General features: G+C 36.7%; 1 protein-coding gene across 6 annotated transcripts in view; it reads left to right on the top strand.

The window, feature by feature from the left end:
• The window catches only part of LOC6031090 (putative mediator of RNA polymerase II transcription subunit 26), a 215,100-nt gene that overhangs the window by 121,827 nt on the left and 67,293 nt on the right, over positions 1 to 25,980 (top strand). For 4 of the 6 annotated variants that reach the window (XM_038258644.1, XM_038258642.1, XM_038258643.1 and 1 more), the window contains 2 exons: positions 3,797 to 3,993; positions 24,091 to 24,576. In XM_038258644.1, the coding sequence (XP_038114572.1) occupies positions 3,797 to 3,993; positions 24,091 to 24,576 (683 nt within the window). Of the gene's footprint in view, positions 1 to 3,796; positions 3,994 to 24,090; positions 24,651 to 25,980 lie in introns of all 6 variants that reach the window. The other 2 variants (XM_038258640.1, XM_038258641.1) reach the window with 2 other exon arrangements.

Below are 25,980 nucleotides of genomic sequence, written 5' to 3'. Positions count from 1 at the left end.
GGTTAAATTAATTTATTTTTCAGTTAAAATAATTCTTTTTTTTTTACACAAAATCTGTCATCATTTCGTCGCTGTCGTGCTAATTTGTCGTACGTGCATTTTGAGCAAAATTGAGTTAAGAACGCCATTTTGTGCAGCTCACAATGGCTCAGATCCCCAAAATTCGATTTCAATCCTAAAAAACTATTTTCTTATGAAAAAAGTTTCAATCTTGTCATGCTATCTTGACACAGCCTGAAAATTGATGTAAGTGCGACAATTGGCTTAAGGGATTTCAGGTCAGAATGCGTTTGTGACACAGGCACGAGCTCGACTAGCGTAAACATTTTCAAATATAATTCGGGACTCCAGCAACCAAATTCAACCAAACTTCAGGACGATGCTCAGAATGATTAACCACACAAAACGAGTTTGTTATTGTTTACATTGCGTGCTCTCGTGTTTGTTTATTCAAGGTCAAACATTAAAACGCGTTTTTCTCAAAACGTCAAAAATTGACGTACGACAAGTTAGCATGACGGAGTTGATTTCCTGATGAATATTACAGTCGACTCTCTGGCTGTCGATCTTCTCGATATCAATATTTCTCCATCTATCGATGAATTCTTCAGTCCCTTCAAACTGCATACTGAGCAACTCTCTACGAAATCGGCCGATTTCGACCATTATTATTTTTTGTATTTTTTTATTTGACTCAAACTTTGTGGGGACCTTCCCTATGACCAAATAAGCTATTTTGCGTAATTGGTTCACCCATACAAGTCTCCATACAATTTTGGCAACTGTCCATACAAAAATGGTATGTAAATTTTCAAACAGCTGTAACTTTTGAGTGAATTTTTTGATCAATTTGGTGTCTTCGGCAAAGTTGTAGGTATTGTTGAGGACTTTTGAGAAAAAAATAGGTACACGGAAAAAAAAATTTGCAGATTTTTATCAACTTTTTTACTAAAACTCAATTTCCCAAAATACGTATTTTTGATTTTCGAGATTTTTTGATATGTTTTAGGGGACAAAAATCCGCAACTTTTGAGCCATAGAGAAACATGGTCAAAAAATCTGCCGCCGAGTTATGAATTTTTGAAAAAATAGTGATTTTTGGAAAAAATTGAAGTTTCATGCAAAAACAAATTTGACATTATTTTTTAATGCAAAATTGAATTTGCAATCGAAAAGTACTTTACAGATTTTTTGATTAAGGGCTCCGTTTTCAAGATATAGCCACCGAAAGTTTGATTTTAGCGAAATATTTGCAGTTTTTCAATTTTTAAAAATAGTGACCATGAGTGACCATTCCTAAAAATATTTTTTTTGAAAAGTTCAGAAAATTTGCTATAAAATTGTCTAAGAGACATTGGAGATTGGACCTCTGGTTGTTGAGATACAGCGGCTTAAAGAAAAAGAAACACGAAAATTGAAGTTTTCTAAGTGTCACCCAAACAGCCCACCATTTTCTAATGACGATATCTCAGCAACTAATGGTCCGATTTTCAATGTTAATACATGAAACATATCAAAAGTATTTTGGGAAATTGAGTTTTAGTGAAAAAAAGTTGATAAAAAAATCTGCAATTTTTTTTTCCGTGTACCTATTTTTTTCTCAAAAGTCCTCAACAATACCTACAACTTTGCCGAAGACACCAAATTGATCAGAAAATTCACTCAAAAGTTACAGCTGTTTGAATATTTACATACCATTTTTGTATGGACAGCTGCCAAAATTGTATGGAGACTTGTATGGGTGAACCAATGACACAAAATAGCATATTTGGTCATAGGGATGGCCCCCACAAAGTTTGAACCAAATCAAAAAATACAAATAAAATCCATTTCCGGTTTTGGTAGAGAATTGCTCATACTTCGATTGGCTTTATTCCTTGATATTTTCTCTTACTTGAAGGATCTCTTCCTCGACGGTCCCTTGGATTCTGTTTGCTTTAAAAATCTCTTCCGGTTGTCAATAATTTCACTTTCATGGCTTGCATAGACATTTTTCTTGGCGAAACGAAGCTTTGAAGGTGCTAAATACACCTAAAGAGCAAATGAAAACTTAGTTGTCGATTAGAAGGTCTCGAGACCAAAGAGCTTCTTGCTGAAATGTGTTTCTGAAAATATGGATTTCGGTAAAATATCAGTTGAACTAAAAGTACCATGCTTTTCTATCGAAAAAAAATCAAGGCAAATCAGAGAACTTTTGATCTGGATCCTACCTATTGACGTGGAATCGCTGGTTAACCAAAAATATTACCAGCAAGTGAGTATTGTTGTGATATTTATAATTGTCTTCATTTCGTCGCCATCGTGCTAACTTGTCATACGTGCATTTTGGGCCAAATTGAGTTAAGAACGCCATTTTATGCAGCTCACAATGCCTCACCTTTTGACCTTCACAGATCCCCAAAATTCGATTTCAATCCTGAGATATTCAACAAAAACCTAAAAAACTCCGTGCATTTTGTCACTTTACATATGAAAGTAGTTTCAATCTTGTCGTGCTATCTTGTCATTCCATGAAAATTGATGTAAGTGCGACAAAAGGCCAATGGGATCAGGCCAGGAAAGTCAGGATGCGTTTGTCGCACGTACAAGCTAGACTACCGTAAACATTTGTAATTATAACTCGGGACTCCAGCAACCAACTTCAACCAAAATTTTGGACAATGCACAGAATGGTGAGCCAAACAAAACGTGTTTGTTATTGTTTACATTGCGTGCTCTTGTTTTTGAATGTTCAAGGTCAAACATTAAAACGCGTTTTTCTCGGTACGTCAGAATGGCGGCTGCGACAAGATAGCACGACGACGTCGATTTGATTGTGAATGTGTCAATGTTAACAAAAATAAGTTTATGATGAATTTACGTTGAAAAACAGTCAGACAAAAACCAACGGTCGAAAACGTTTCTTTCTCAAAGGTTGATATCACTTAAATCTTCAAATAGTATGAAAAAAAAAACAATTTTACAAAATGTGCTAGAATCAATTAAAAAATTTCGCAAAAAAAATCCTCGGTCAAAATTTGACAATATTTTTTTCAGAAAATCTTCTCGTGAAGTAATGATAACTAGCGATGCAAAGAATGCAAAGTTATCAAAACACGTGATAATAAAATAATTCATATGATTGGATTAAAAAAGAGATTTCTCTGGGTTACTTGAAATTCCTTTTATACAGACTTGTTATTTGATTTTAAGAATTAAAAAACTGGAAATGTTTGCGGGTATCATTGTTTTGCTGTGAAAACTAAGTTAGTATGCTATCAAATCAAGCGTACATTTGTACATAAATTTCACACCTAATTTATATCTTCTTTATGTCTCAGAATGCTGTTAATGAAACTCCACCATTTTGAATATATTATGCATAATTTCCAAAATATCAAATAAAGATATTTTCAAACATTGGCGCTTTAGTCTCGAGGCCTCCAAAACAACATTTGAAGTTTTCAGCAAGTTTTCATGCAATCCTTTAATATTTTTGGCCAGATTTTTGCAACTTCAAACTATTTTGACTTAAAAGCTTAACTAATAACCTTTCATTTGACTCCAAGAGAGCTAAAATCGGTTGAAATCGTGTAGAGTTGGGATTTTTTGAAAAAAAAATCAAACTCGTGACGGTTTTAAAACTCATCTTAAAAACTCTTACTCAGGTAGACCACATTTCATTGTTATCTATACATTGATCTCTAAACCTACATCAGAATGTAAATATATCATAATCCTACCTGTCTGGTTTTAACTCAAGTTACACCACTCAACACCAACTAATTAGTATTTTTTCATTCTATTCATCTTTTAGGTTTGAAGCGCGTTGCTTGGCCACCATCTGCAGAGGGTGGTGACGAGTACGAGCAGGTACAGCAGCAGCAGCCCCAGCAACAACAGCAGCAGCAGTACTATCAGCAACCTCAACAACAAGCACCCGCTTTTCAACAGTATCAACAACCAGCCCAACAGCAGCCGCAGCCCCGCGAACGCATCATCCCAATTCAAAGGGTAAGCATCACTGGAAAAGCTGAAAAGCCCCTCCCCCGCGAGAAAGGCGCATTTTTTCTCCCAAGAGTCTTGGCAATCGGTCGACGGTGTAATGCGACAGCATTCACCAGGGCGAGAACACTGCGAAATTATCGTCAAGTGGATCCACACTTTGCCCCCAGAAGGACACTCGTAAAGTGCATTCCATTGCGCGGTGCGCGAACCTCGCATAGATGGATGTTTTTTGAAGCACATTCATCCGAAACAAACCGCCCCCATCGGCTCACTCCTTGACGGTGAACTTTGCCTTTAGTTGGGAATGAATGAATGAAAACAGTAAAATGTAAGGCACTTGAAGTTTCACATCCCGTCGCACTCAGACGTACTTTGCGCTGAAACGAGCCTGCATTTATGCCTAAATCTTTGAATGTTTTTGAATGCATCATGTGTGAGTAAAATAATGCTTTTCTGAAGCTTCAAACATATTCCAAAGCTTTCAAGTACCTCATTAGTAGATTATTGCGAATCATTGAGCGCAAACGCGCAAATTATTCAGCTCATCCGTATAAAAAAAAACATTATTCATCCGTCTGAATGTAAAGCTTAGAATTTCAAACAGAAAAAAATAATAAAAGAAAGTGAAACACCTTTTAAATCAACCTTAATTACATTTTGAATGAATTAAAACCGAGCCTTCCTTTTGATGAATGTAACTTTCAAAGGGGTTTCATTATGAATAAATCAAATTAGAAACACTTTTCTTTGACACCTCGCGATACTTGGACGACCACCGTACGCTAGGCCTAAGTCATTTGTCAACGTTCAAGTGCATCTGGTGATTTTGTGACAGGGATTAGAACTGCCAACTAGGAGAGGTTGGAGACTGTTGGTAAATCAATTCATATAATATTTTTCTCAGTTGGTATTGATGATGAGGATCCTTTTAATTTTCTGGTTTTGTTAGATGATAATTCTATAATTTTGAGTTGATGATTCAAACAATTTGTAATAAGCAGAATTTAAAATATAGTCTCAAACTTGAAAATACTACTGATTACTAAACTTTCTAATAGTTTATACAATCCCCCGTAAATATTGAAAAATAGGTTCAAGAAAAAAAATCGTGTCCCATTTTTGAGTGCCTAATTTTTTATCAAAATCAAAAAAGTACAGACAATATCAACAATTTTTGAGCTTTATGCAAATATGTTTTGAAATTTATGTCTCTCGACTCTAACCAAAATTGAGGGGAAGGGGGCAAAAGAGCATTAAACTTTAAATATTATTAACGCCGGAAAATGAATGCCAAATTGTGTCCAGATGAAATGATAAAAATTCTATTTCAATAAAAATTTTGTTATTTTTTTAAAAAACGTTTTTTTAACCCTCGCTTTTCGGGCCAATTTTAAAAGGGGTGGCAACAAAAACATAGTAAAATATTTGAATCAAACTTATTACATTTTTCTCAAAGAAATTTTTTTCGGAAAAAGTTAAATCTCATTTATAAAAAAACCTCTCTACAGCTTTTGATGCCAAATCGAATTTGTTATCGAAAAAAACATTAAATTATTTTATTGATTTACTTAATTATATTTTTAATTTTTTGATGAAATGCATCTATTTATTTTATTGCCGTTTGGAGTTTAATAGTATTCCTCTTTTCTGCTTATCAAAAAATCACAGATACAGTCTTGCAATGAATCCTATTATCCAACTAGACATTATTTATCAAAAGACTAGAATAGATCGACAACAGTTCGTAAAAAAACATAACATTGATTGAATTTTCCGATCTCTCCGTTTTTTTTTTATTTTGACAAACTGATTTTTAATGGTAGAGAAATCCATTATTTTTAAACTTTATTGGAAAATCATATTAGGGGGAGAGGGGGTAATATGCACCCCCGGGGCGAAATGCACCCCCTGCATTTCTCGGTATTTGGAAGAATTTTCCGGGGAAAAAATCATAGAAATTGTAAGCTTAACACTGCTAAACCATGCTAGAAAAATTTCAGCATCGTGGTTTAAAAACAGCTTAAGTTATTTGCAAAACTTTAAATTGTTGTGTTTTCATCTAATTTTCATTGAACATTCATTATGATTTTTGAACAATATAAAAAGCATTTATTGTTATTGTAAGTGTTGAGACATATTTGTTTTGCCATAATCTTTATTATTCTGTAGATAGATGAGTTCAAAAACATCAAAAAATGCATTTTTAATTAAATTTTCTGCAAAAAGCGTGGTCGGGGCAAAATGCACCGCTGTGAAGCTCCTTTGTAAAAACAGCGGTGTCATCTAGTGGTGACTAGTGAAAACTGCTTTTACCCGGTGCATTTTGCCCCATGTTGTGGTGCATTTTGCCCCGTTGTTGTAGTGCATTTTGCCCCAATGTTGCGGTGCATATTGCCCCGCATGGTTGTTTGAAATGAATCATAAATATTTTTAGAAATCTGCTATTTTTAAACAATTTTGAGGTTTTCAAAGACTTTTTTCACTTGGATGACGTTAAGTAATAGTTATTTATGAACATCTAACGAAATTCTTTCACAGAAATGCTGTTATGGATGAGAAATCACAGTTTTCCCTTAGGGGGTGCATATTACCCCCTGTCCCCCTAAAAAAACATACGCTGGCTGCAAAATTTATGTCCGTACTTCTCTAAAGTTCAAAAGTTGAGGGTTTTTGTCCCCTTGTCTTGCACATTGAAAAATTTCAAAAATACTGATTTTGAGATATTAAATGCGAATAAGGAATAGTCTGAATTGGGCTAGCAGTTTTTGAAGCACATAAATGCTTGAAATTTGGAAAACGATGAACTTTTTTGTTGTTCTGTAACTGTTCTATTCGTAACCAATATCAAATATCCAAACGTTGTGCAGTTACATGGCTAAAATAGCTGTCCAAATTCGCTCCATGTGTCTCGATTCCCCCGGATGGTGGTTCCTATCTTTTCTGATAAGTTCTTATTAGTACATGAAATTTTTGTTTGTTTTTTTTTTTTTCTTTTTTTTAATGTGCCGCAGAATTGGAGTGCTTCAATTAAATAAAAAAAAATAATTAAAAAACATGCTCTATTTTCTTTTCTATCTAGCGTATTATTTAAAATGTTCAAAAATTTGTTAGGCGGTATTGTTAGTTGAGAAAATTTGTTTTCCATGTTGAATGTTGTTTTTATGTTGAAGATCAAAAAACGATACACTAAACAGCTTTATAAAAACCCTATAAAACTTGTATAAAAAATTATTTTAGAAAACGTGTTTATTGACTACAATTTTCTTTTTGCTTTTCCTAAACCTCTCCTAAAACGTCCCTCTAAAGAACTGTTAATTTCACCTGTCACCGGACAGGTTTGCATCCCGGTTGTCATCGCCAAAATACAGCGCACACCATTTTTTTAAAATGTGTAACCTTCACCACATATCGTCACATGAAATCCGAATGAAGTGAAATCCACCCCATCCCCGTTCTCGTTCTCTCTCTAATGGTTTTACAAATATCTCTGAAAGATGGAGCACTTGCAGAGCAAACCAAATTCAGGTCAGCGAGCATTCTTTTTGCTTTTTGCTCCGCGAAAAACCTCGAAAAATGACCACTCGACGTGGACAGCACAGCAAAAAAAAGCTGTGACACTTGCGCTCAACGCCATTATGAAATATGCCTTCTCGGGTTTCGGTCAAAATATTGTTTCACTTTTCAACCCCCAAATCGACAGGTCGCGAGCACCATTGGGAAACTGGGTAGGGGTTGGGGACCGTCACGTCGGCGATCATGTTGAGGTTGAAAAAAATTACAGCTTTTCGGTTTGCATCCCCCGGTCACACTTTTTGCACTTTACTGAAGTTGGCACCGGTCGGGATCTGTCGATGCACTCGTGGCCGTCGTCGTCTGGTCAATTTAAAAATTTGCTTAATTTGCAATAAATTTGCCATATCAAAAAGGGGACGTTTTTTAATTGAGTTTTGACGTCGGTACAGCTGTCGGAAATTTCGTCTGCCGCTTTCTTCATGATTGAGTTTTTGTAAGGGTGCCACTGCACTACAAAGATTCACCAAATTTCAACCTAGAACAAATCAGCTTCAATAGCCGCCCTGCCAATGCTCGCAAATCTCAATAATGTCTCCATTAGAACCAGGAATTTCTCCACAATTATTCCCTTAATTAGCACGATTAATCAGCGCAGAATTTTCCACCCTGCAGTGCCACATAATCAACGGACCAAATGAATTTCCACGTGCTGCACTTGCCAAAGGTATAAACTCCACGAGAAAATTAGTGCCACCCGACGCAGTCACAGTCCTTTCATTCGCCATTTGCATTGATTAGTAGGACCAAACCAATCTCGCTCTGACTCGCTTCCCTCTTTGGATGGGTTTGGAAGGTAGGCCTAGGACCTCGGCCCAGATCGACGCCGCCGCCATCTGGTGAACATGGAAATTATTTTAATAACCCATCCCGGTGTGTGTTTTGTGGTTACCACCGCCAATGAAGTTGAGCCACGTGGAGAGTCGTGCGCTACACACAAAAAAAATATTTATGAATGTTACATCATTTATGATGTAACACTTTTGCACGTCATTAAACATTTAAATTTAAATGCAATTTGATGTAAATTTGCAACAAATTATACGTAAAAACATGATTTTACGTGAGATTCAACCGTTTACGTCGAATCTCAAGTTTACATCAACTGAGTTTACATGTGATTCATTTTTTCCGTGTCGAGTAAATTCACATATTTTTTTCTGTGTAGACCGGGGGAATGTCGAGGGCCCACCAGATGAGTGGAGTCAATAGTTTCGGAATTTTCCATTTAGCCGGATATTGGCGCTGATGGGCGACGACGACCGCACCTAATGAATTATGGGGAAGTTGATTTGGGTTCTAATCGGTTCAGAGGGATGATTGCGTTCAAGGTTATTGTTGTTGTGCAAGTGCACCGAGAGGCAATTCATAGCCAAATCGCGATAAATCACCTTTGTTAGTTAACATTGCCACCATAACCGATGATTTTTTAAATTAATTGAAAAGGTTCTGGAAAATGTGTTTTATTGAGGTCTACTGAAAGCATATTTTAGAGAAATGTGCCGAATATGTGAATGATTCATTTTTTTTGTATCACATTTCTATAGAAAATATCATATGAAATCAATAATATTTTTTAAATAAATAAGATAATTTATTTTGAAAAAATTTGATTCGCCCTGCAAAATGTCACGATAGAATCCATTTTGCATAGTGCCAAATATCAAACTTGCCGAATTTGTAATCTTGTTTGTCCTACAATAAATAAATCTCCTACAATAAATAAATCTTAAAAAATATTTAACACAGCAAACTGCATACATGTTTTTTTTATTTTTTGTATTAGATTGTTAAATTTTCCTGAATTAAAAAAATGTCCACATGAATTATGCATGGTTCCCAAGCAAAGTATTCGAATAATAGGAAAGGTGACCATAACAACATAGGTAAAATATAACAATTAAACGTTTAAAAAAGGTCGTACATCTAAAATCGAAAAAAAATGTTGGCGATGTTGAAAACATTTTTGTGTTTACAAATTCGACAAAATAGAATTGAATAAGCATAAAAGATTTCCACGGGAGCGTTCTTGTATTACGTAACGCTAAATTTGGGATTTTTAAAGTGATATGCCAATTTTGCGTTACGTAACAGAATTTTTCGGCAGTCCCCCCTCCCTCCATTTTCGTAACCCCCTCCTCCTCTAATTGCGTTAGGTAATGTAAGAACGCTCCCTATTCGTGCTTGTTTACAGACTAACATCACTTTCTGGCCAAATGTCACTTTTTCAAGCCAAACTGAGGTAAAATTTCACCATTAAAGAGATAATATTCAACAACCTCTACTGTGTAGGGTGACCAGATCTTGAAATTGTATGCCTCATTCGAAAGTAATTTCAATACCCTTATTATGAAACTGTTGTGACGGTTAGGAAAATTCTAAGTAACCAAATTTTAAAGTAATTACCGTTTTTTGCGCGCGACGCGCTGAATCGCAGTTTTTATTTTCAAATAATCATACCTCGGAATCCTGTTAGTGAAACATTACCATTTTGAGATATGTTATGTAGAATTAGCCAAGGAACTCGATAATAGAGCAACCTTTTCAAAAATAGGGCTAGATTTTTGAAACTACAAACAATTTTCTCTAAAATCCCAATCAATAAATTTTCAGTTGCGTCCAAGAGAGCTAAATTCGGTTGAAATGGCGTGGAGTTACGATCTTGTTTTTTTTCTGTAGATTTTTGGACCACTCTAACACAGCGTTAGTCTCTCTAAGGGCGTCTAATCAATTCTGATCGGATCGGAGAACATTTTTAGAATCATAATGTTTTTGTGAGGAATATAAGTAAATTCAAGTCAATTTAAGTCTAATTATTTATTGTTCATCTCTTTTCCTGATTATACAGTAATTTAATTTAATTTAATTTAATTTATTTAATCATATTCAGTTCCTTCCTTCCTCCCTCAGAAGAGGGAATCAATAATTACTAAAATTATGAATTTTAGTTTAAAAACTGTTTGATTTTGTATACAATTTTACACTAAATTGGCTCATGAATTAATGTTGAGATCACACAATTAAAAAATCATAGGATTTTTACATCTGAAAATGTGACAAGTTTTGTGTCAGAGACGCAAAATTACGTGTAGATTTACTTCTTGTTGTGTGCAATTAAATGACCTTACATCACAAAAACTCAGATAAAATAAAATCTAAAAATAGGTGGTATTCAACCATCGGATTTTTCAACCTTACAGAAATAGACTTTTTAACTGATCTAAGAAAAATACAAATTTTAGTTTGAAGAAAGATTCATGAATTCTCAGCTATTTTGACATTGTCTTTCAGCAGCAAAAAAGCTATAATCTAATCTAATCTAATCTAATCAGACCCTAGCGCAGCCAATCTTTCGAAGGGATCCTGGAGAGTGCCTTAGGTTAGATGACGCCTAGCACTCTTCTTGTCATTTATTAACATTTGCAGTGCGCCATTGCATTAGAATGCATTGAAACATCACAAGCGTTAAAGCGGCCAGGCCTACTGCGTAAAGCCGTATCGCAGAGATGACTCGTAATTAGGTTGAGTTTGAGCACTGAGTGTTCGAACAACAACACAATTTTGAATCGACAGGGGAGGAAGAAGCGTGTCCCCACCATACCACCATACGCTCCGAGATTTTGGTTGTATTCGTTGGGAGCACCATGCTAAGAAGGTTTGGTACTCCGGGACCCTCTGGGATGGGACATTGTATTTCCACGAATGCCCTGGACACTATTTGCCGTGGTTATAGCGCCACAACTCGCTCTCTGTAACAGTATTCCTAATTCCAGTCCAAGCATACCAAGTCGCCATGCCCTAGTGGTTAGCATTTTTGCTTACCAACCCAAAGGACGGGGGATCGAACCCCGCCTCGAGCGACTTTGATTTTTCGTTCATATTTATCATTTCAAATTTATGTTTTCTTAACTTTCTCGTTGGGAGCAGATGGGAATCGAACCCAGAACCATTCGCTTACAAAGCGAACACCGTAGCCAGTCAGCCACGGCCGCTCCGCTTTCAGCAGCAAAAAAGCTATAATACAGAAAAAAATCAATTAAAATTTACGATTTTGTTTGGTTTTTATATGCAAGCAAAAACGTGTCTAAATTATTTTCCAGTGTAATACAATTTTTCCAGTCTAAATTGAGGTCTTCATAAAAAAGAAAAAAAGAAAACTTCCACATTTACAAATGTTTATACTATGTAGATAAAAATAATGCAAACCAAAACGGTCAAAATCTGTATACAAATTACATTAAAAAAGATGAGAATTATATGATTAAATATTTCCATCAATTTCGATGTTATTTTATTAAAATTATTAAGAAGAAAGAAGTTATTTTTTTTTTTTTTTTTTTTTGAAAACAGAATCTGATACAAAATCTTTCAACAATCCCTTAAGTTATATTGTAATGATTTTTTTACAGTTGAGTTGAAAAATATTTTGATGAGGTACCACCAATAACGCTTTCTTCAAACCGTAATCTCACACGCAAACTCAATTCCGTCAGGACTTTCTTTGTTGTCTAACAGGGCTCTCTCGGGCTCGAAATTCGCACAGTCTGGTGCTCCAAACGCAAACCCCATCTCGATGCACTTTCGGAGTTCCCGAAATGGTTAACCTGTTTAAGCATTTCCCTACAGAAAGCACAGAGATTCACTCTTCTATCGTGGAAATCCTTATCGCAAGGGAGTCATCACAGTTTTCATCATCACTCGGGGCTGGGAGTTGTTTTAGGAACCCATTCGAAGTTCGTAGAACTGGTTTGGGGCGGTGAATAGTTGGTGGGATATGAAGTTTTAAATTAGTTTATAATGGAACGAAAAATGTTATTACTTAGCTGGCATGGGAGCCGCTCCCGGACAATTAGCGCTAGGCTCTATAACTCTGTCGGGAAATATATAAATTTTCATTAATGAATCAAAACCCCCCTCCCTGCTCCCTGGAAGTTGCCGTGGCCGTCTTGTGGTGGACTGCTATTTGTTATGGCCGGCCCCTCAGAGCGCGGACGCTGGGTCCGTGCGAGATGGTCCAGTTCTTCCAACCTCGTGTCCAGCGGTGGCTCGTTAAAACTAACGGCTGCGAATAATGAACCGAATGGTTTGGCATCAAATTAGGGAGTAAATTACGAGCGAGCCAAATTGAAATTTTTGATTGCCGGCTGCGATAACAAAAGTTTATTAAAACTTACGATTATGAAGGCTGACCGCAGCCTTTTCATTAGCGCCGTGGCCACGACGGACGGTTCCCGAAAGACCATGGCGGGGAAGATGGTGACGGGATCTTTTAATTGAATAAGGAACTGCGGACTCGACTTCGTTACACAAGACGGGGAGGAACCGTTTAGGACCGGGAGATTTGCGAGTGCTTTTTAAATTGATAATTAATGTTGCAGGCAGTGCAGCTTGTTAAAATCAAGGTTGTAAAAGATAATCGAGAAGTGCGGAAAAAAGTGTTGAATCATTCATGGGATTTTGGGGAAAACGCGAAAAATTTTCCCGCCATTATTTTAAACAAAAATAATTAAAAGTTTCAAACAAAATCCTACCCCATTAAAAAGACATAAAAGCTTCATTTCCAACTCCGGCGATAATTCGTGTCGATTCCGTGCAATTTTGTGCCCAATTTCGTGCTGGGCTCATAAATTAAACGACAAAACTCACGTGTCAAATCAGCCACAAATTTGCGGCAAACGGACGTCAAAGAAAAAAAATCCCCACAAAACACGACAAATGGTTTATGTCTTTTCACCTGGGAGAGATAGGGCCCGGACGAAATACTAAAAAAAAGCTAAAACAATCAGTCATAAATCGTCCACTAACAAGCGACCACCACCTTTATGGTGTGGCAAAAAAGAAGAAAATTTTCAAGTCGTAAACGTGAGCCCATTTTTTTTACCTCCTCCTCGAACGCACGCCAAAAGCTCAACTTGTGTACGAGGGGAAGAAATTATGGCAAATGACTGCCGCAAGAAAATTGGTGGAAATTTATATTTTGTCCCATACGCGGATCGTGTGCAAACGTGTGGCCTTTTGTTGGCACCTGGCCCCCGGTATTGGCCCAAAGCTAAGGTGTCGTTTGTTGGTGGGACCTATTTTCCGGTCGTAATGTTAGCTGGGTGCAAATAAAAACGAAAGTCCCTGTACACACTATACACACATAGAGAAGCACACACAGAACGCCCGCTATGAGTAAATATCGGAACATGTGTGCACAAACATAATTCATGCATTTGCCAGCCGAGGCTTATTTTGGGAGGGTAAGGTTGAAGGAAAAGTAGGACACCGTGGAAATTAGGCAACTTTTGTAACTATATATGAAAACTCGTAACATACAACTGATTACAGTAAATCATCGCAAATAGACTAGAATTTAAGAACATCATCTACTGAAAAAATCAACTTTGTATTAAAATTCAGTGCTGCTTTCTGATTTTTTTTTCTGAGAATAAAATTAGAATTACAAGAATTAAAATTAAATAAAAACAGAAATTATACGATTTAAAAAATTTAACTACATGGAATATATATAAACCAATTCTCTGAAATTTCGGTTATCCGATTTTTTGTATTTTTTAATCCAGCTGAAACTTTTTTGGTGTTTTCGGTATGCCCAAAGAAGCCATTTTGCATCATTAGTTCGTTCATATAATTTTCCATACAAATTTGGCAGCTGTCCATACAAAAATGATATGTGAAAATTCAAAAGACTGTATCTTTTGAAGGAATTTTTTGATCGATTTTGTGTCTTCGGCAAAGTTGTAGGTATGGATATGGACTACACTGAAAAAAAATTATGCACGGTAAAAAAATTGTGATTTTTAATTTCACTTTTTGTCACTCAAACTTGATTTGCAAAAAAACACTATTTTTTTTTAAATGTTTTAGAGGACATCAAATGCCAACTTTTCAGAAATTTCTAGAATGGGCAAAAAATCTTTGACTGAGTTATGATTTTTTGAATAAATACAGAATTTTTTCTAAAAATCGAAATATTGGTCGCAAAAAATTCAACTTTATTTTTCGATGTAAAATCGAATTTGCAATCAAAAAGTACTTCAGTGAATTTTTGATAAAGTGCACCGTTTTCAAGTTATAGCCATTTTTAGGTATTTTTTTGAAAATAGTCGCAGTTTTTATTTATTTTTTTAAATTAGTGCCCATGTTTTCCCACCTTTGAAAAACATATTTTTGAAAAGCTGAGAAAATTCTCTATATTTTGCTTTTATGAACTTTGTTGATACGACCCTTAGTTGCAGAGATATTGCCATGCAAAGGTTTAAAAACAGGAAAATTGATGTTTTCTAAGTCTCACTCTAACAACCCATCATTTTCTAATGTCGATATCTCAGCAACTGATGGTCCGATTTTCAATGTATAAGTATGAAACATTCTTGAAATTTTCCGATCTTTGCGAAAAAAATATTTTCAAAAATTTTAAACCAGGACTAAAATTTAAAAATATTACGCCCTTATAAAATGTTAGCTTAAATATTGACACCATAAAATTTACTCTTGAATGACTATACCTAAAACAGCAAAGTTCCTTGACAAAATTTATAAGACCCGTATTTTCTTTTGTTTGGCGATTAGGGTGGTCCTAGCCGAGTGGTTCAAAAAAGACGTTTTTCGAGGATTTTCGTGAAACCATTTTCTTCAAAAAATCATGTTTCCGGGTCTCGTTGCCTTCTAAGCCTTGCCTTGTAGCATTCCTTTTTTGCATTTTTTTAAACCTGGACAAACCGTTGTTTCTGAACTGCGTTTGAAGTTTTGCGCTGGAAATCGGTGGATCCCTATTGTTCACAAACACATCCCCCCACCCAACTATTTCAACTTTGCCTGACATCGTGTTGTTTGTTTTCCCCTTTTCTGGTGGCTGGTTCACCTTTATCTTCTTCCAATTCCCATACGACTATATGCGAGAGCTACCTCGTTGCCGGCTGATCCATCGATATGCACGACACTAAGCCAAGCCTTAAGAGAAACATAATCGTGCAAAAAATAAAACTGGAAAAAAGGCAGGAGGAAACGGAAACCTGGTGAAACCCGATCATTTGCATTTCAATGAGCTAATAAAAAACGCTATCGACAACAACACACAATGACGGGGTGGCGCGGGTCGGGTTTTGGGAGGTCCTGCCAGGAGTCGTCCCGTTTGTTCCGTCCAAGGTCCTGGCCAGGAGCAAAAAAAAAATCAGGCACCAAGGTAAAAAGTGATTGTGGTCGTAATAATAGGGGATTGCGATAAAGCGGTTTGCGGTTTACAAGGTACGAAGATAATTTTGATTTATTTTGGAATTTTGTGGCGTTCCTGTGTGAGCCAGACAGAGGACTTACCGAGACCCACATAGAACCGTGATCAGCTTGGCAGCCTGGCAAAGGGAAATAATCCCGATCCCGGTGGGGAAAGAAAAAGCAGGTAAATCCGGCTGGCCACGCTTCTCTACACTGGCATTAGGGAGTAAAAATCATGACCGTTAAGTTACACGCTGATGGGAAACGGCGCAAAGCGCCGGGAAAATAAACACAATTCTGTGCGGTAAGTCTCAGGTTGACATTGTGTCAAAATGATTTTCTGTTTTTCGAAATTTGTTCAAAACAAGTACAGCAGATTGAACTTTAAATGCCCAGCAATTCCCAAAACGGATGCAGACGCCCGGTCTTTGTTACATTTTGAGCTTTAATTTTAATGAAGAAACAGCGATAAATTTTTATCATAAGTCGATTTCTTTTACGAACAGCCATGAAAAGGTTATTCGAATCGTGATCCCCTATTTGGGGAAATTATTTTCGCAACGTTAAATGAAGATATATATTTTCGCACTCGTCGAATTTTAGTATCGACTCGTTTGGGGGGGGAGAAGCTTTGGCTGCTGCTGAAGGAATCAAATGACAGAGCAGGTTGCAAAGGTCGGACACCTTTCACACCGAGAACCGTCAAAGCCGAGGTGGTGTGCACACGACACTGCGCGGCCTCACCCAGTACTATTGCCACATAGAAGGTGGTGGGTGGCCGTTTTTTTTTTTGCAAAAGGTGAAAAATAAACAGGTGCAATCTGATGCGATGTGAAAATTTATAGCGCTTTAGAATTTATAGCGAGACGAGCGAATTTATGGGTGATGTCGTGTCCTGGCGACGAGTTTGGGTGGTGAAGGTGAGGTGGGGGCGGGCTTTTTGATCTGCTTTTCACCTCGTGGTGTCGATCGGTGCGCTTGCTAATGTGTGTTTGTGTGCGCGCACACGTACGTGTGACCAGCGACCGGTGGCTGGCCAGTTTTTTTTTCTCTCTCTCATTTCGGCACCATAGAATGTCATTGCATTGTGCAGTTTGATGGATCAGGCACGAGTGTGTGCTTTGGAATTGAGTTAGAAAAATACAATCAGCAGCTTGATGGACTGGAAGCGGCTTGAATTTATATTACCATTCCCATTTCAGGTGTCATGGAGCAATCGATGGAGTAGAAATTATTTGTCGTTACCGGCGAATGGAAGATTGATTGCAGCTTTAATGGGTATTTTTCTTAACTTAAAGAGCGTAGCAATAAATAGTCGGTCCCTGCCAGGTGTGGGAGTCGTCTCCCTGCTATAAAGAAAAACAATACACCAAACCAAGCCTGCTCCACTGGCTCGCAATCCAAAGGTAATCAGTTCGAAACCAAGGGTGGAAGGTTTCTTGGAGTAGAAAGAAGTTTGGGTACCCTTCCCATTCAAGCCTTCGGACTCCCAGGTTCGAGTAGAAACTTGCCGTAGAGACCACAAAGACCTAGGGGTCGTTTGATTTTTTGAGCAGTTAAAGCAATTAAAAGTAGTGAGTTTTCAACCAAAATAAAAGTTCAATAAGAAGTGAGCAAGCACGTTTTTATCAACAGTTTTGCAAAATAAGTTGTTTTAATAATGAAAATAGCCAAATTGGATGGATTTAGGAGCAATTGCCTAACCTATCAAATATACGAGAATTTCGTTTATTGAATAAAAAAATGGAAATTGGAGCTTGTGAAATTTATTGAATGTCATTATAATAGCTTCAAGTTTATTAAACACAGTGTATTTTAATGCGCTGCGTTTTATATCAAACACATCTTTTCCGCCCTTCTGTGTGGTGAACAAGATATTTCGTGAGTGTAATGTACCAGCTTTTTTAGATTTTCCCCTTGATTTTACTCTTATGACCTGATTGGTCATCAACGCTAAGCTTCTGTCTCGAAATCCTCTTTAAATAATATTTGACCAGCAAAAATAATTTGTTTGATAAAACGATATTTTCACAAACAAATTTTCTTTAAAATTTCAATTAAAAACTCGGTCATAATACAAAAAAGGCAGATTTTTATGTTGTCTCTCCTCAATGAAAAATTAGATCTGAATAATTATTTAAAAGCAGTCAAACAAAACGAAATTTGGCATTTTTATAAACTTCAACAAAACTTATTCTTAATGCCTTGTGATCTCTGATGCTATCAAAGCTATTTTAGATATTATTTTTTATCAAGATTATATTGAATTAGAATAAATATATTGGCGAACAGGAACATGATTTAGTGACTTCTTGTGACGTTCTAAAAAGGAACTCGAAAAAATAAATTTGGATATTAGGTAATGTTAGGCAAACTAAAATTGTTTTGGATTGAAATGACACATAAGTCCATTGCATAGTTTTTTTGAATTTTTTTTGTCTACCTTTCTTTAAATTGTGTTCATAAAATTAAATGGGCAAAGTAAACATTCTTGCAAAAAAATCGCTTTTTAACTCTTTCGAATATACTGTTTAATGCTATTTTTTTGCATATTTTATTAAATAAAGCGTTTGCATAGATCTGAATTATACTTTTTGACTAAAGTTTTAACTGTGAAACAACTCTCTTTTTTTGAGGATATATCTATTTAAAATCCAGGGTAACATTCAATAAACTTTCCCCAGATCCATGTTTCGAAAACCCAACAAAAAAGTCCAACGATAATTTTTATTTATGTTTGTAAAGGTGTACCGCAGTTAAAGGCAAACAACCGACAATAACTTCCAAACTCAAATTTCTCACTTTGCCACTTGTGCCAAGTGCCTTACCGTCGGAAAAGTCAAGCGCCTGGCATTCGCGCTCTCGGCTAAATTAGACGAGTAAAAATGACAACACATTAAACACACCAGAGGAAAGAAGTCATTTAGAGAAATTTGACGGCAAACAAATTATCACATATTCGTGGCAACATCCTGGCGCGCAACATCCACACGCCCCAACCGGAAAGAAGCTCAACATTTTTTAACGAGTTTACATTAGAAAGTTTGTGCGGGAAAAGGAAGAAGCTTTTAGGTAATTGTATGATTTTATGCTTGCGAGAGCGAGTTGAAATTTAACTGAAATTTACTGTCGAAACATCGTTGTGAACAAATGAGCAAATTAAATCAACCATTCTTAGAAATTCACTTTTTAACAATTCTCTTGATTTGGGATTCAACTGGGTATTCTCGAAACCTGCTGTATCTGCCCTCTGCACTCTTAATTTTGAATTTTCCCAATTGGACAACAATCCCGAAGCTTCGCTGGAACAAATCCCACCGGAGGAAGCATCTGTTTTGCATATTTAAATTGATACCAGTCATTCGTTTCTCGAAGCTCTCAATTTACGAACTATATCCGCAATGAGCCGTGGTGACGTCCATCGTTCGCTTCGTCTTCTTTTTTCGCGGAACATGAAAAACTTTGTTATTTCATTGCTGTTGTGTATGCTCATCCCCTCTTTCCGACAGTCCACCCCAACACACAATGGACAGTTCGCGAGCACACATTTATTTTCCGAAAGGAAAATCCCACACACACACACACACACACACGGACAAAGCAACTGGCCACTCATCCAATTCCCTTCCCGAAAAAAAGTGTTCAGCTGAAGGATTTCACTTTGCTCACTTGCCAGCTTTTCAACTTTGGAAGCACCGATTGAATTTCGTACCTCCCCCGCCGCTCCTCCCCCTAATTTGGTGAAAATTTATTGGTAAAAGCTTCGCACAGCAAGGAACAACGGAAATAGCTTAATCCACTCCACGACGAGAGGATTTCCACTTTTGGCCAACCGTGTGCCAGTGACGTGTGTGGGAGTCCAGTTTAGGGACCTGTTTTTGGCTGGTTTGCTGTAATTTAAGGTAGAAGGTGAGGCAGGGTTTGAAGAAGTGTTATTTTACTTTGAACACTATTTTTGAACTGATACTCTAGGAAAAGTCGGAAAAAAGCTTCGATGAAGAGTACATTTAGAGTGTTTTAAGGAAAAGTTATCATCGATGAATATTTCACGATATTGTTTACTGTACATCGAATAACTTGCTATTGAATATCCCTCGACAAACCATTTTATTTTTGTAAAATGAAAATAAAATAAAATTAGTGAAAATATTGAAAACAATAATTTAAATTTAAAATTAACGAAGTTCGTTCTTAGTTTGAGTTCCTTAAAACCTTACTCTAATAGTTGATAGTTGACAACACCAAACTTACCAGCATTCTCCAACCGGTGCAACTCGTTCCACAACACATTCACTTTATTGACACAGGAAAAGAATTTTTCCCAACCCCCTTTTCCCACCCCACTTTCCGTGCCATGTTCTGTTTACTCTCAAGAGGAATTATGCTGTTTGCTCTCGGGTAAAAGCATTTTCCCCAACACGATTTTCGCGTCCAGTTCCGCAGGCAAGAATTCAATTTAAGTTATTGAAGTACAACCAGCTTTATCGCTGTCCCGGGCGCTGTCTTTTCTCGCGATCCTCACTGGGGTGGTGAGTTTCCTTCAAGAGGTTCCTCCTTACAGCAGTGCGCGTGCTCCCTATAAGGGGAAGGTGATTTCCTCAAATACGACAAGCAACAGGACGATTGAAACCATTCTGGGGAGCCTTTTCGAAGTTGTTTGTGCTTCTTATTCATCATTTTATCGAACACGACTATGCTTGAGAGGGGAAAAAGCAACAGTCACAGGAAGAAAGAAAATATCCGCTTAAGTAACGCTTAAGAATGTCAATCATTTTTATTTACCGACAAAGTTCTGTTTTGTCCCGAGCGGAGGGAGCAAAGTGGTTAGGAACAAATAAAGGAATGTTGTTTGACCTGAATCGGAAGGTGTTTGCGGGGGATGCCAATTGATTGAAGAGCATAGAGAAAGGCTAGTTGGGAGTTATGCTCAATATAAGCTGTTTGAGGTTCTTGAGTAGGATTTTACCTTGTTAATTGTAAGCTTATTTCATAGATTGAAGCAGTGATCAAATAAGATGATGATCGGCTTTTTAATGCAGGAAATTGGTAGCTCTTTTATTAGAAAGTTCTTTCCGGGTTTGTTTTGTTCAAACGTTATGCAAATCTTGCCTAAAAAAACTAATATTGTAAACAAAGTATTAGCAAAGAATTAAGCTGATATAAAAACATTTCTACCAGAAATTATTCTTTGTCAACTGTCAAAAACCATCTGAGAAGTTCTCTCCGTTTTCACAAATCGACTTTACTTTGTTTTGTTTTATCTGGATGAAACTTCGTCATTGTATTCGCTTCGTCAAAAGAAGTAATTTTACATAATTATTTTTTCCATACAATTTTGGGGGCTGGTTGTTAAAACTGGGTGTATAAATATGAAATCAGGATTAGGAAGGAATTTTTGGTGTCTTGGGCAAAGTTGTAGATTAGGGTTAAGACGTTCCGGAAAAAGAAGGTACACGACATTTTTAAATTTAACTTTTTAGACTGGTGCAAATTTTATTTTGACGTTTTAGTCTCTCAGCTCTGGTCATGGGCGAGGGGGACCTTACCCAGGTAGCATTTGGCAACATGATAAATTTGACTAAGTCCAGTTTTTGTTTGGTTTTGCTGTAGAAACATAAGAATGATATTTTAGCAACAATACTTTGCAATGTTGCAAACCTTTCGAATTGAAAACAACTCAACAACAATCCAATTCGTTTTGTAATCGAAACATAATGAAAACTTATTAGTTCCATTGTTGCAACATGTGACTTAGCCCGATTTGTGTGCTAAGAGTATTATTGAAATCAAAAATCCTTAGATACAGTTCAGCCCAACCATATGCCCTTATATTAACTCATCCGTGGCTCAGTGGTAGAGGCAAGGTGTGAGGATCTGAAGATACCAGTCCAGAATTCCGACAGGGGCACTTTAGTTTTTTTTGTTAAAAAAGTTTTTTGTTGGTTTCGCGCAAATTAAACGACTACATAATGGCAACATCATGACAACACAACAAACTGCTTTACCGGCATATTTAGACAAACAAATTGTTTCTGGAACTTTGTCGTAACAAAGTTGAAACAAGCGTGTTTCCAACACAAATTTTTTGTGCGCTTTTCAGGGCACAACGAGTGTTCTAACTACGTGGAAATAGCACATTTTTGGTGTTACGAAATAGTTGCATTTAAGGATACACGACAAAAAATGTTACTTGGGTACAATATTTTCAAAAAATAAGCAAAAAGTTTCACACAATGCATTCTACATTATAAATTTTATTCCTCTGTCACAAGTTAGCCAAATATCAATAAATTTATACAAATGCTGTTTTTTTAGGTTTCATGGTTTTTCAATGTCTGCGGTCCCAAAATTTAAAATTTTAAAAAGCTTAAAAATGCTCTATTTGATTAAATGGAGAAATAAATTTTATCCAATGTATCCTTAATAGATTACAAACACTTAAGAACGTTTTGGATAGGGCATAAACTTGAATAAGAATGTGCAAGGCCTTATCACAAAAAGTATAAAACTTTTTTTTATTTTAAGTACTATAGTATACCTTGGGTCTCGTGGCGCAGGGGTAGCGGCTTCGGCTGCCGATCCCGATGATGCTATGAGACGCGGGTTCGATTCCCGCCTTATCCACTGAGCTTCTATCGGATGGTGAAGTGAAACGTCGGTCCCGGTTTCTCCTGTCTCGTCAGAGGCGCTGGAGCAGAAATTCCACGTTAGAGGAAGCCCATGCCCGGGGGGCGTAGTGCCAATAGTTTAGTTTCGTTTCGTTTTAGTATACCTTAGGTTTGAGTTCCTTAAAACCTTACTCTAATAGTTGATAGTTGACATTACCAAACTTACCAGCATTCTCCAACTGGTGCAACTCGTTTCACAACACATTCACTTTATTGACACAGGAAAAGAATTTTTCCCAACCCCCTTTTCCCACCCCACTTTCCGTGCCATGTTCTGTTTACTCTCAAGAGGAATTATGCTGTTTGCTCTCGGGTAAAAGCATTTTCCCCAACTCGATTTTTTTAATTGTCTTTGACATTTTAAAAATACCCGAAACAGAATTAAAAGCTGAGTAAATTTCCAACAATTTTGTCGCCTAGAGTTTGAAACTTAATCAATTAGTTTCTGAAATACCTTTCAATGTCAAATAGTAAAACTTTTGTGAAATTTTCTGGTCTTTTTAAGAATATTAATTTAAAAAAATTAAATTCAATATTGACATGTCTATAAATGCATAATTCTCCACATTCCATATTTTAGACCAAATTTTAAAACCAATTGTCCGATTTTCAAAGTCTCAGAGAGAAAATGGTAAAAAAAAATCTCAGCTCTTCAAAAATATGTTCCCTCAAAATTTTTTTATATAAATAAAATCCGAGAATTACAGCCTGAGATGACTTTAACTCCAAAACGCTGCCCTTTATTAAATAATCGGTAAAAAACCCATTCGATTGCAAATTTCATTTAGCCTTTATTTATTATTTTTTATCTGTTGACTACATTTTCGATATTTTTTGGAAATCACTTTTATTTTAGAAAATTGTATTTTTAGAACCACTACGGGTCAAAAATTTTTATTTTCCTGAATAGTCCTAATTATAAACAACATCTTTGTCGAAGACACCAAATCGATCAGGAAAAACTAATGATGCTAAATTGTTTCTTATTACAAAATAATAAAAGTATAGACAAAGTTCATTTGAGTTAGTAACGAACATAATCCCATTATTTGTTGGATTTGCATGCAACATGAAAAATGAATGGTTATGCCAAATATATCAACTTGGTCTATTAAATACCTTCTTAGAAGGTTAACTTTTGTATTATGTCTCAGTACACAACAAAAATTTTGATTGAATATTCATTTAAAAAAAACATCTACATTTGACGTTCAATTATCCAGGCATCGATTTCAATCACCAAACTGATTGATAGCCATCGGGGAAAAAACAAATCCGCTAGACAAACATCTCGCATCAACAGTTTGCACCGACACGGTTCATAATATAAATTTAATTATCGATGCTCGATTTCCGGATAATTAAGATTGGCAAGAGAGCACACAAACTTTCTCCCCCAACATTCGCTCCCAAACACATTCTCGCACACAGACAGACAAACCGAGCACCAGCACAAACAGTGCACGATTCCATCATTTTTAATTTAATTTTTTTGTTCTTCTTTCTTCTTCCGACGCCAAAAAAATACGAACATACGAAAATCGCTTTTCGCTCACCCTCGCTCATCAAAAATGAAAAAAAAACCCGAAAAATAAATCACGTCGCAAATCATCATCCCTGTAAAAACTACCACCCCCTCGCGGTCCAGACCACCTCCCACGTTTCACCGCACCGCACCCCAAAATCCCCGTTGGGTGGTGGGCATCAACAGCCCAAGTATCCTCAGCAGCAGCAGCAGCAGCATCAGCCAGCTGGACGGGTTGGTTCCTCGACTGTTTCGTTCAGCGGTGGTCGGCCCGTTTTGCCCCAGCAGGCTCACCCTCAGCAGCAGCACTATCAACCTGCCCCGCGGCCAGTAAGTGCCCCGTATCATCAGCAGGTCCAGCAGCAGCAGAATCGCTATTCGTCACCCTCGACGGCTTCGCTGGGTTCACCCCGTTCGCCCCAGATCGTGGGTGGTGGTGGCCATAGCCCACGCGGCTGGGCCCATGTGCAGTCACCGGTCCCGGTATACCGTCCGGCCCCGCAGCACCACCAGCAGCAGCAGCAGCAGTACGTCCCAGCACCTTTTCAGACGGATTTGAACCCGTCCGCGTACCACCGTCAGGCCTCGGCCGGTTACGGACCGCGAAAGGTACATTACTGAATACCGCTTCTTGGCCATAAACAGTCTCTCAGCCGCGCGCTCTGCCAACGCCAACATCTCCGGTGGGTTCCAACGAGTGTTTTTTTCGTTCTAGTTCGAATTTAAGCGCTCGCACTCCTTTCTACCTTTTTTATGTGTATTTTTCTGTTTTTGTTAGTTTTTTGCATAACTTATTATATTCCCTTCATAATTGTTTTCTCTTCACTCCCCTAAAACAAACCAACGGTCCTGCTTTGAAGTCTGTGCTGTCGTTGATATGTGTGTGTATTTTTATGGACTATAAACAAAATTGTCATCACTTTTGAACAACAGTATTTGAAAACCACAATCAGGCCGCTTTTTTAGTTGAAAACAACACAAAACACGATCAAATAAACTGAAAACTAACTGAAATTAGTTTGGTTTGTGTGCGCTGTTAAATCCATTAATTTAACGTTAATTTATTGAACGTGAATGTCAAGCTGGTAAGTATGATACAAATAAAGAGAGATCTAATAATCAATATTGCAACAATACAGCATAGATTTGTTTTAAAAAAGGCAATGATTCTTTCCACTGATTCAAAGAAATATTTACAATAATTTACGGTTTTTTTATTATCACGATCTTCACTTAAAGAACTCTATTCCCATAATAACAACATTTTTTTAATAAAAATAATATATTATTATTATTATTCATGAAATAATAATTTAAAGTTCAGATACAGGAATATTACAGACACAATTATAAATTGTATTGAAATAACTTTACAATGCACAACAAAATTTAAGTAAAACAAGTCCTTGATTTATTAAAGAAATTAAAAAAATATGATTGATTTTTTTAAACACAATTTTCTTTTCAAAGAATTTCTTATGGTTAAAATAATGAAAAATACTCAAGCATATTCCTGAGCAAGAAAAAAAATAATGTATAAGGGTAATTCTCTACCAACTCACACGAAATCGGGAAAAGTTGCCCCGACCCCTCTTCGATTTACGTGAAACTTTGTCCTAAGGGGTAACTTTTGTCCCTGATCACGAATCCGAGGTCTGTTTTTTGATATCTCGTGACGGAGGGGCGGTACGACCCCTTCCATTTTTGAACATGCGAAAAAAGAGGTGTTTTTCAATAATGTGCAGCCTGAAACGGTGATTAGATAGAAATTTGGTGTCAAAGGGACTTTTATGTAAAATTAGACGCCCGATTTGATGGCGTACTCACAATTCCGAAAAATCGTATTTTTCATCGAAAAAAAACACTAAAATAGCTTTAAAAATTCTCCCATTTTCCGTTACTCGACTGTAAAAATTTTTGGAACATGTCATTTTATGGGAAATTTAATGTACTATTCGAATCTACATTGACCCAGGAGGGTCATTTTTTCATTTAGAACAAAATTTTTCATTT

Source organism: Culex quinquefasciatus, chromosome 3 (assembly GCF_015732765.1).
Source record: "Culex quinquefasciatus strain JHB chromosome 3, VPISU_Cqui_1.0_pri_paternal, whole genome shotgun sequence".
NCBI classification, from domain to species: Eukaryota; Metazoa; Arthropoda; class Insecta; order Diptera; family Culicidae; genus Culex; species Culex quinquefasciatus.
The sequence above is the reverse complement of the archived record's forward strand: the minus strand, read 5'-3'. Positions and strand labels throughout refer to the sequence as shown.